Source organism: Muntiacus reevesi, chromosome 13 (assembly GCF_963930625.1).
Source record: "Muntiacus reevesi chromosome 13, mMunRee1.1, whole genome shotgun sequence".
NCBI lineage: Eukaryota > Metazoa > Chordata > Mammalia > Artiodactyla > Cervidae > Muntiacus > Muntiacus reevesi.
Window position 1 is genome coordinate 57,528,288 of NC_089261.1, and position 12,195 is coordinate 57,540,482.

General features: G+C 42.8%; 1 protein-coding gene across 2 annotated transcripts in view; it reads right to left on the reverse strand.

Annotated features, from left to right (window-relative positions):
- The window catches only part of OTUD4 (OTU deubiquitinase 4), a 41,492-nt gene that overhangs the window by 9,396 nt on the left and 19,901 nt on the right, over window positions 1-12,195 (reverse strand). For both annotated transcript variants that reach the window (XM_065905075.1, XM_065905074.1), the window contains exons 11-16: window positions 9,470-9,564; window positions 8,325-8,425; window positions 8,035-8,221; window positions 3,035-3,197; window positions 967-1,090; window positions 614-669 (exon numbers count right to left, since the gene is read on the reverse strand). In XM_065905075.1, coding sequence (XP_065761147.1) covers window positions 614-669; window positions 967-1,090; window positions 3,035-3,197; window positions 8,035-8,221; window positions 8,325-8,425; window positions 9,470-9,564 — 726 coding nt within the window. The remainder of the gene's footprint in view (window positions 1-613; window positions 670-966; window positions 1,091-3,034; window positions 3,198-8,034; window positions 8,222-8,324; window positions 8,426-9,469; window positions 9,565-12,195) is intronic.

The following is a 12,195-nucleotide window of genomic DNA, read 5'->3' on the forward strand; positions in this document are numbered from 1 at the left end:
CCTATCTGTACCTGACTGAATCCTCTAACAACCGAGTATTTTTTTCAATTGTATCTGGTCTTCAACAGGTAGGTAATTTTGCCTGCATGTCTTAATCACATCAAACTATAGGGCAGCTTTTACTAGGGGCATGGTTCCAAAACAGCAATTTTCCCTTAAAAATCTCAATCTGTAATACTATGGAGTAATGGAAAGTAGCAGTTGAAGTACTGCACCCTAGAAGAAATGGTTATAATTTGTGAGTGCATCAATTTTCCTCAGCATTATAACTTTCTCCCAATTTTTTTCTGCTTTTCTATTTCCATAACACTTTTTTACAGCTTCCCTGATGGCTCAGTAGTAGAGAATCTGCTTGTTGATATGGGTTCGACCCCTGGGTTTGGAAGATCCCCCAGAGAAGGAAACAGCAACCCACTCCAGTATTCTTGCCTGGAAAATCCCATGGACAGAGGAGCCTGGCGGGCTACAGTCCGTGGGGTCACAAAAGAGCTGGACACAACTCAGTGACTAAACACCACTTGTTATAAAATGCGGAAGTCATCTCCATCTTTTTCTGCACTACCACAGTGTTAAGGAAAAAGAAAAAGACGCGATTAGTATTCAAAACATTTACCTCCAATGTGCCTGGCTCAGGTTTTTTATCCAAGAGAATATGTCCATGGACAGAGTCTATAACAGATCAAGACAAAAAAGCCAGCATCAGCCACTAGTCAGGTGTGAAGACAGAACAACAAAACATGAAGACAGAAAGCTGGAAGTACCATGTTAGCCCTGATCAGTCAGTGAGTAACAGTTTTCACAATTACACACCACGCTTTATTTAGCTTGAGGCAAGGCCTCTCTGCAACAGTGAGATGTGACAGTACATTGCTCAATCATTAAAAGGTAAGAGTTCTTCTCCCCATGGCTGACTTGAGGCCAGAAACAGATCTCTAGCATCTGCTTTCAAATGATGAAACAACATACCTTTATCTTTCCGTTCTTCGGTGTCCATTCTCCGCCTGCTTCCTTTTCGATCGCTTCCATGGGATGATTTTCTCTGGATGCCTGGGTTGCTACTCTGAGAAGCTGACTGACTGACTGATGAACTCTTAAACAAAACCCAACACTTGGTGTTAAAAAATTTCCTCACAAGTATATGAACAGAAGTCTTTTAATAAATCTTACTGTTCACACATCTGACTAAAAATCTCAAAATTTATCACCTTGTATCTGTAAACTTCCCAGCCTACAAAAGAAAAATACAACCTAGGGTTCATATTAAATACTCTACAGTAACTGGCTTATTAATAAGCCAAAGGATGAGGCAATCAGACACTTAGCCTAGTAGTTAAGACTTCTTCATATGCCCACATTTCAAGAAGCCACTGTGACCGAACCTGTACTATGCAACTTACATTTCCATTCTTTGCACAGAGAATAGCACCCTTCATATCAACCTTCAAAAGCAGTCACTGCAGAGCCACAGTCCTCTGGGGAAGTGGGAAGGCGGCCCCAAAGGCAAGGGGCAGATACAGTCACTAGGACTCTTCCCACTAAAATACCACTGACTGTCAGCAAAGTCCCCACCCCACCCCCCCCCCCGCCAAGTTCTACATGAGCTTCAGCTTCTAACTGGGGAAGCACGGGGACTGGAGTAAGTCTGGCTTTTCAGCTAAATGACCACTGAAGGCCTCTGCTCTCCTAGGATCTGTGAGGAAATGCTGCACACAGCTGAGAAGAGATCTCAGCCCTCAGTGGCAGGCCTTTTCTAGAAGGCAAACCTGAGTCACTATCAAGTCCAAGACAGGCTCAAAAACCTGTTTAAACACAATGAGTATGAACACCTCATTTTAACAATCAAAACATTTCACCGTCTATTCCCACATTATAGTAGTAGTTTCTCACCATTCAATAACTAACTGAAAAAAAGACAAAAAACTGTGAGTAGAAGCTTAAAAGATCAGTAGTTTCTTATTATCTAAATATTATGGGAAAATAACATATCACAGAGATAAACTACACTCAGAATAGAGGCCATGCCTAATTCACATATGAATTTGGGCACGTCTTCCAACAATTCCTGAACTCCAATCCCTGGGCCAGTCTGAACTATACTACTCCAGGTGAGCTGGTCTCAGCTCAGCCTCTCCACCTCTTAAGAATTCCGCAGAGGCCAGAAAACAATGTGTGGAGCTTTAATGTTTTATATTGATATAAATATACATACCAATATATAATACACACACACACATACATATATGTATTATAAGGTAGCGTCTGTAACATTCCATCCTGCCTATTCACTCCACTGTTAAGTGTTCCGACCACCGCTCACGCCTCGCAGGTGCTCACAGCTGCGTCACAAGCCGTTCAGTGCCACTCACCGCTCTCAGACCGCAGGCTCAGGGAGCCCAGCGACCGCACTCGAGCGGCTACCCTGTCGCTGTGTGCCAATGACCCTCCTCACACAGCATTTACTGCTTCCCCGTCTGCCTCCCTCAAAAGAAGACACTCAAAGGCAGAGAACGTTTGTCTCATCCCATCAAGAAGGACCCATCACTGCTCAGCATCTGACACGGGGCAAGGGCAAACCCCCAGCCTGCACCCACCGCCGTCTTCAGCAGTGACTGCTCTGAACCACAGCTCTCACTTGTATGTACCAGGTTTCTCTTAATAGGTCCTGGGTATGTTTGACAAGGAACACTGAAAAGAATGTCCCGATTTCACAGAAGTATCTTTTAACTAAATTGTACACCTTCACTGCTTAGGGTAAGTCACTGGCTCTGGCTAGCAAAAACAAGCTTCAGTTCAAAACAAAATACTCAACTTGAAGTTAGATAAACAATCAGCTTGCCTCAACTCTGCCACCAACTAGAAATATCTTTAGACCTCATTTGCCTCATGAACATGAAAAGGGGGGGCAGCTGTGTCAAACCCAAGGTAACCTTCAGTGTAAAAATGATTCGTCTGCCACAAGAAACTATGGTTGAAAAACCATATAAAGGAGAGACTTCTGAAGGGTAACTTTTCCAATTCCTTTTTATATACATACAGAAAGGGCTGGGAAAGCCTGTTCATCTCTGTTCTGAATCTCATAGAGTAAACGAGACTCTTCTATAGCTTGCTTCTCTCTGCGCTCTTCTGGAGAGAGGCCGAAATAGTTAGGTTCTCGAGTCGTGGCATCAAAATCCTCAGCTCTCTCACGATCAGGTTTTCTGTCAAATAAGACATTCTTGGATGAAAAAAAGACAATGTATTGCGTACCTAAAATAATCTAAAATAACATTTTCAGCAATACAAATATTTGCTATCTTAGCTACACTATGACATTATGGAACTTTTACCTGCCCGATTAACAAATGTTTAGCAAGAGGAAGCACCTGAATTATTAGGATTTCAGAGTCAAGACAACAAACTTACAATGCAGGAAAAGAAAATATAACTCACTTCCAAATGATACACATTATCACAGATTTTTCTTCTCATTGGAGCATAACTATAAGCACTGTATCTTTTCTTTATGTCATATTCCAATATTTTCATAAGACTTCTCTTTCGAAGGAAAGGGAAAATTAGTAGTTTAGGCCTCAAACGCATTCTCATTGTCTATTCTAAGTAAAGGACAATGTTAGAAGAAACACCAGGACTACTTCCCTGCTTTTTAACAACACTATCAAGGGAACATGAAAGCTGGGGGGGCGGGGGGAAATGCACGAGGTGAGATACTAACTGTACTGCTGTCATCTCAACATGATTTTGGTCAAAGGAGGAGACAACAAAGTTCATGAATAGAGTCGAGTAGCCCATAACATAACCCTAAAATTTTATGTAACTATTACAGGCAATATGAGTACTATTTCTTCCATGTCCAACAGTTTCACGACAGTGGGAAATGAAAATCCAAAGCCTGCAAGAAAAATATGTGAAGAGACACCATCTCGCTAAAAGAGCGGGAAGGACACAACTGATATCATCTGATTCTTTTCCCTCTGAAAGAAAGAATGGCCGTTTCATGTCCTCAGTCCCACTTAAAACCACATCCTAACTCCAACGGGGCGGATGTCAACCCCGGAGTCTTAGGGGAAAAAAGACCCTCCATCTTAGACCGGTCCTTCTCAAACCCCTGTGGTGAAAGACTCCGAAGAAGGCTCAGCAACAGCCACGAGTCTCTGCACAATCAACACTTGCTAACCACTCATCACCCGAAGGCGCCAGCCTACCCCACCCACCAGCCACAGAGCACCAAACCCTTCCTGTCTGGGCCAAGCTGGAGGGGAGCATCCAGCCCAGCAGGTCGGTCGCTCTCAGCATCTGCAAACTGAAGGACACTGGGCAATCCCGCTGGTTCTTGTTATTCTCCATTATTTTCTCAGGAGGAAGAGAAAATGTCCATGAGAAAGAGATTTCAGAAGACTGAGAGGTCACAAGGTCTCATGTCCAACACCACTGATCTTTTATTCTATAATGAGAATCCCAAATTAATGTGCTAAATATTAGAAATAAAGCCAAGATGAATTCTATGAACATTAAATCAATTGAGTATTTAGCTAAAAAATTCTAAATCTTGACAATAATTTTTTAAAGTCTTACTTTATTCAATCATCTGCAGTCTCTAAATTTAATACATTAGCAAAATTCATTCTCACACCTACATCCTTGAAGCCTTACTCACTGCAAATACAAGTGGGTTCCTACATCATCAATCACAATGTCAAAAATTCTCTGAAGTTTCCTATCTATGCACTATCCACTGCCTTCTGCCATCACGTGCTTTTATATACCAAGTAATATATGCCTAACACAAACGAGAAAACAACATCTACATGATCATTCAAATTCCTGTCAGACTGGAAAAACCACTAGAAGACACACTGGATAAAAATTCAGTTTGTGGGAAACAAAAGTGCATGTAAGTCAGCCATTTGGTCCTCTTAGGTATTCTGCCTACAGTGAGTAAGACTTCAGATGCTAGTGGAGTCTGGCCAGTGTCTGCAGGTCAGACTTAAGCCACAACTAGGCGATTAAGGGCATCAGTTCCATCTTTTGGGGGAGGTAACCAACCCACCACGGGCCCCCATCGCCCCTGCCCACCATCACTGGATGCGCCAGGAACACAAGGCCCTGATTACTCTGGAATCAGGCCACTTCTCAGGGCTGTGTATGTACTGACCACCCTTGAGACATGAGGTAATTCTTTCTTATGATTGATTTTTAATCATTTGTTATCATTAGAATTTCTGGACAATTAGATTATGAATACATACATACTTTTTACACATGTTAAAATATCCCTGCCCTTAGGATACACAAGATCTGTTAACATTGCCTCTGCAGAAAGAGAAGGAGAAGACTCTTAAGAGTCCCTAGGACTGCAAGACGACCAAACCATTCAATCCTAAAGGAGATCAACCCTGAATATTCATTGGAAGGACTGATGTTGAAGCTGAAACTCCAATACTCTGGCCACCCGATTCGAAGAACTGACTCACTGAAAAAGATCCTGATGCTGGCAAAGAGTGAGGACAGAAGAAGCAGGGGACAACAGAGGATGAGATGGTGGGATGGCATCACCGACTCAACTGATATGAGTCTGAGCAAACTCCAGGAGATGGTGAAGGACACGGAAGCCTTGTGCGCCCAGGCCATGAGGTCACAAAGAGTTGGACACAGCCTAGTGACTGAACAACTGCAGAAGGAAGCTAGACCATTTGGATTAATGGGGATGGCAAGGAGAATTATCAGAACAAATTTTTGGGTGTTTTGGATTTTGAACGATGTCAATTTTCTATCCTAAATACTTTGTTCAAGTAAAAAGAAGAATGTAATGGGTGTGAGGTGTCGGTGAGAGTTATGAATCGGAGCTGTGTCTCCCAAAAAGGCATGTTCAAGTCCCGCCCCTTGGGGCCTGTGCATGCGACTTTATAAACAGGGTCTCTGCAGCAAGAGTGATCACACCAAAATGAAGTCACCGTGGAGCAGGGTAGGCCCGAAACCCACTATAACCGGTTCCTTACCAGGAGAGAGACATCCAGGGAGAACACGTGATGATGGCGGCAGAGACTTACATCCGCAAGCCAAGGACTGCCAAGGACTGTGGACAACGCCAAAAGTAGGCGACGCCTGGAACAGATTCTCCCCTAGAACCTTCAGAGGGCAGGCCCTACCACACCGTGACTTCAGACTTTCAGCCTCCAGAACTGTAACTCATTCTGCGGTTTTAAGCCTGTCTGGGGTACCAGGCTACCAGAGCCCCAGAAAACGACATAATATTGGCATCATGTCAGCCTAAGAACCTACAACTCTGTCTTAAAGATGGTACATGAACTATCTTCAGTGACAGAGTGTTAAGGATGCTCCCAAGAAACGGGAATGCCCAAAAGCCAAAAATAAAGAAACTGAAGATCAGAGCCTGCAAGCGCATAGCCAGCCCTCCCGCCACTCAGGTAACTGGGGAGGCCGACCTTGGATGGGGAAGGCATCAGCCACAAGCACCCACAGGGGACACGGCCAAGGCTGCAGAAGAGGACGGCCTCCGCCTAAGACACACTTCCTCAAACGACGCTCCTCCAAACAACATAAACTAGGCTACCGCTCCATAAGCTACTCGGAGGAAAAGCAGGTTAGGGAAAATTTAAGATCAACACCACAGGAAACCATGACCCGGAAGCATATTCAGAAGCACGTGCCTCTGCACATTCAGTCAGAATGCTGGTATCTCATGATCACAACAACCTGTTCAGTATTAGACACGTGACCGCAAACAGTCGTAACCTACCAGAACAAAGCAAGCTGACTGTTTTGGCTGATTTAAGTTCATATGTAAAAGAAACTAACCTCACCCTGCAGGGAACTAGGAGTGCAAGCTAGAATTCAATGTTTAACACATTACAGACTACCAGAAAACTATGCAGCACCAGGAAAAGATCTGTCTAGGATAAGATCTAAATCACTGAAAAAAAGTTATTCAAAAATAAAGATGTCTAATTTCTAATCCAATCCTGAAAATATAAAGAAATACTATGTTGTTAAAAAAAAAAAAAACAATTAACATGACATAGTATTATTAACTATAGTACAGATTTTGTTCAAATTTCAGAAAACTTTATGTTAGTGTCCATTATTTGTTTTCATACTTTTTTCAAGATTCCACATTGTATATAGCTGCACTGAGCAGTTTCAGCTGCATGCAACCAATTCTGATAAATTCTTTCCATTTTTATTCTGCTACAAATATTTTCTAATTTTCCTTCTTTTAGCTTCTTAGATACACCCATCATTTGAAAGTGGACATTAAGTTTCCAAATACATGGGGCTTTAAAAGTGTCATTGAAATTGAGTTCTCATTCTGATATTAATTTTTCATTTAAATGCTTTCTTCTCTGCAATCACCCTCTGTGTTTTTCAGTCTTTTAACTCTACGGAGGCTTTCAATGGCTAAGTCAGAGATCTCTCTTAGTAAATGTCACACTGCACTTGAAGTGTGTGCTGCCGTCAGTCACTAAGTTGTGTCCGACTTTGCAACCCCATGAACTGCAGCACACCAGGCTTCCCTGTTCTTCACGGCCTCCCAGAGCTTGCTCAGATTCACGCCCATTGTGTCAAGGATGCCATCCAACCATCTCATTCTCTGAAAATATGTGGGTTATTTTCAAACATCTTTTGATATTGATTTCCAATAGAATTCCACCATGATAAGAGAACAGACTATGATTTCAATACCTTTAGACCATGACATTTCTGCACCTCACTGTATGTCCCCAGATATGTTCCCGTGACTCCTGGTTTACAATCTATGGTAACTCGAATACAATTTGTATCCTGCTGTCGTGTGAAAAATAAATCAAAATGTCTTATAAACTACAAAATTACTTTGACTTGTGTGATGACAGTAATAACTGAAATTCTCACATGATTTATCAACAATACTCTTACTATTAAGGTTTTAGACAAGTATATGAACAAAAAATTGTAACTTTCTAAGTGCATGTAACACAGCAAGTAAGAAATGCTGGCTCACTTAACTTCCAGCTCTCTTGCATTCAGGAAGATTACCTTATGATCTGTGAGGGTGTTCTGCTAAGATTTTTGTGCTCGCTGGAGGTTTTCTGAGACTGTGACGCAGCAGAATGACTGGAGAATGCATGCTGTCTCACTCCCGAAGGGTGCTGGAGGCGAGGAGGTAGAGCTGACGGGGCTTTTATTGGCTTGTTTGAGTTCTTTGGCCCTCTGTAATCCATGTCTATGACACGAAGCCAAAAATACTTCGTAACTCTCCTCCTATTGTCAACAACTCCAAGTACCATCCCCTCCCCCAAAGGAAGACTAACTTGATGAGCTCCTACCAGAATGGAAATTCTGTCCCGAAGGAGGTTTTTTCATCTTCTTCCCTGACACTGTGTTCCAGCTTTCTGAGGGAGGCGGTTTGAGGTTCTTCGGTGAGTATCTTTAAAGAGAAGAAAAAGACTTGCAGTAACCCGAAGTACTCTACTGAGACTGGGCATTAAGTAGTCTACATAAATCTTTTATGTTCAATTTGCCTAAGAATCTCCAGTCTTAGTTCGTATAGTAAAAACACACTATAAAGTACAAAGCATTCAGCAATCCACATGTAATTACAATCAAATGACAAAGGTCAAAAACATATTTTCTAACCTAAAAGAACAGAAGATTGAGGGGTCTTAATCACAATCTAAGCAAAAGATTAGACAAGGAAGGAAAGAAAACCATTCCGTGAGGTGTGATGACAGTACTGTAGCTAAGGATGGGGAATGGAGAAGCCTTTCCTGTTAGAGACGCACACAGACACACGAGCATCTATGAGCAATGGTGTGACGTCTGGGATTTACTTTCAAATATTCCAATTCTGCTCCTTTCTTCTGCTTTAAGGGGTTAGGGAGAAAAGATCAGAAAAGATGCCAAATCTGCTGTTAGCTAAGAAACTAGGGTGACAGTTATCTTGGGGTTCACTTGACTACCCTCCTCAGTTGTGTATGTTTGAAATTCTCCATGGTAAAGTCTAGGTGGAGCTTACTACCTTTCCATCAAATAAAGGCTGCAGCAGCTGAAACAGAAGTTGTTTTAAAGTAACACTGTATCATAGCAAGTGTTTCACTCCACCAGCTAATCATTTACTGAAAACTACGCAAGGGAGCAATGAATGAAATCAGAAATGAATACTGTTCCTGTCCTCCAAAGCTTCAGTTACAATAGACTTAGTTTTCCAAACTGCCTTAGTGAAAAATGTCACATTTTAAACAGTAAGCAATGAAATAAATATCTTTTATTTAAAATACCTTAACACATAGACACTTAATTTGAACACAAACTATTTTTCTAAGAGATCTAAAATATACCGTATTTCTGTATACACCCACAACACATTTAACTGACTTCGCAAATACACAGGGACATTTAGAAATGCTCATGATTACATCAGGCTAAGTGGAAGAGAAAGTGAATTAACACCTTAGCTGCGAACAGTACGTACTTCTTTCCAAGTTCTTCGACCGAAACTGGCCCATTCTCAGAGTGAACCCCTTGAAAGTCTGCATTAGAAAATTTTCCATTGTGATCCAACCTAACCTGTTGAACAAATTTGCAAAGAAAAATCAGTCACCTGATGCTTTAGCATCAATGATTCATTTTTAAACTGCCATTTCATTTTCAACTAAAGTGTAGAGGAACACACATAGTTAAAAACAAAACTAGGTTCAAAAGAGTAGACCATAATGCCTCTGATCTCCCAGACCTGTGCATCTCTTTCCAAAATACTTTCCTTTGCTTACTTTTCCCTGTTTTTTCTACACTGTCAAGGTTCTGAAGGCAGGGCTGTGGCACCACACACAAACCAGGATTCCAGGTCCCACTTTTCTACTCAGCAGCAACATGACCTCGGGCAAGTAACTTATCTTGTGCCTCACTGTGCTCATATGCAAGACGGGGCTAATTATAGTCTCGACATCACAGACACCACGGAGGTGCAAGGAGGTACACATGATACACATGAAGGACGCCAGACTGCACACAGCAGCCCTCAACAAAGGCGAGCACCTGTTATGGAAATTACATTATCTTCTCACTTTTCCAGTATTTGAAACATTGTAATATGTAAATGTGACCTTTCTCCTCCCTAAAAATAGGTGCATCGTCCCTTCTCTAACATACAGCTGGTTATCACACAACAGCACATCAGCCTTCTGCTTTCCTTCTGTCAGAGGGCACCCCCAATCCTGCTCTAGCAGCCGGATGGACACAGCCCTGCTCAAAGCCACCTCCTCCCGTCATCAGTACCACTGGCCCTCGGCATCCGCAGGGGCACTGGGTCCGGAACTCGAGAACGCCAGAACCCCTGGATGGACACTAAAATGGCGCCGAACAGTCACGCTCCCCGGCCAGAGGCGGAGGGACAGCAGCCGCCCGTTCCAAGGCCTCAAGCTGAGACTTCCTTCTTTGGTCACAGCAGGATACTGCTTCCCTCTCCTCAAGAGTTTAACAATAAAAAAGATTTTCTGAAGCTAATTTTTATTTCAAATTGAAACTACATTTACATGCTTACTTGAGTAAATGAAAGTCATCTTTGAGTCAGAGACGCTGGTGGCTCAGGCAGTAAAGAGTCCACCTGCCACTGCAGGAGACCTGGGTTTGATCCCTGGGTCGGGAAGGTCCCCTGGAGGAGGAAATGGCAAACCACTCCAGTATTCCTGCCTGGAGAATCCCAGGGACGGAGGAGCCTGGCGGGCTACGGTCAGTCCATGGGGTTGCAAAGAGTCAGACACAACTGAATGACTAACACTTTCACACTGTCCATAAAATTTGACGGAATAAAATTTTAATTAAATTTTATCCAAGTGAAATAGTCAAGTAGCAGAAAAGGAAAATACTCTAAAAAGGAAAAAATTAAAACAAGTACCTGCTTTACCTTCTGCTTTATCAAGAGCATCTACTTTACGAAAGAAACCGAAACCTCAAATGAAATATGCTCGGTTTAAAATAATGACTAGAACAATTTTAGCGATGAGTACAAAATAAGTACTTTCTCTTCGCTACTAAGAAGAATGAGGAGGAAGGGCCCTTGTCTCTTTTGTTCTCTGCCAAGTCCCCCAAATCACTACAGTAAGAGACTCCCAGATTTGGCTCTGTGCTTGGAGCACGTTTCTGACAACCCTCAAAGAGTCACATCCTCTTCCTCGACTTCAGCATACTACTGAAAGTCCTTTAGGTAAAGTCCGTCACTGACACCCAGAAACAATCCTGGTCCCCCAGACACCTTTCACAAACCACTTTATCATGAAGCAATGACTATTTCCTCCACAAGTCAGGAAGAAATGTCTGTCAATGGCTATTTGAAAATAATTTTTCAAAGGTAACACTTTTGAGAACCATTCTTGATGACAATCATCTTCCAAATAACAGTATTTCTGGTGTATGGGGGCTGTTTTGTTTTAGAGTGAGTCACATTTTTTCACAGATGTGTCTCCAGCCTTGGCATTGGTAACACCGTGGACAGATGAGTTCCCGCTGTGTGTGTGCTGGGGGCGGGGGTGTCCTGTGTATCTTAGGACGTCTGGCCCCACGCCTGGCCTCACTGCCCTCACACCTACCCACTAGGGATCAGGAGTACCGTCCCAGGTGTACTGACCAAAAGTGTCTGCAGACACTGCGAGAGGGGAGGCAGGGGTGCAGTATCGCTCCATGTAAGGAACGCTGACATAACTCAACGTTCCCCTTTAACAGTCAGCTGCAGGTAAGCCCAGAGCAGTAGCTTATTCAAAGTAAAAGGCAAAACTTCTCTAACTGTTCCCTTTCTTTTCTCAATCCAACAAAAGAACTACGTGTTGTCTCAAAATTTCTCAGGATGACTTTCATAAACCAAACTGACCTGTAGTGTCAAGTCTGAATCAATTTCAGTACATCATCTGCCAACTGTAACAAAAACATCTAAAAATCTAAAATGCTACTGTTACGGCTTTGAAGTGTGCTGCTAAGTTGCTTCAGTTGTGTCCAACTCTTTGCAACTCCAGGGACTGTGGCCCGCCAGGCCCCTCTGCCCATGGGATTCTCCAGGCAAGAACACTGGAGCAGGTTGCCAAGCCCTCGTCCAGGGGATCTTCCCAACCCAAGGATCGAACGCAGTTCTCTCAGGTCTCCTGCACTGGCAGGCGGGTTCTACCACAGCGCCACCCAGGAAGCCCAGCTGTAATGAAATTATCTAAA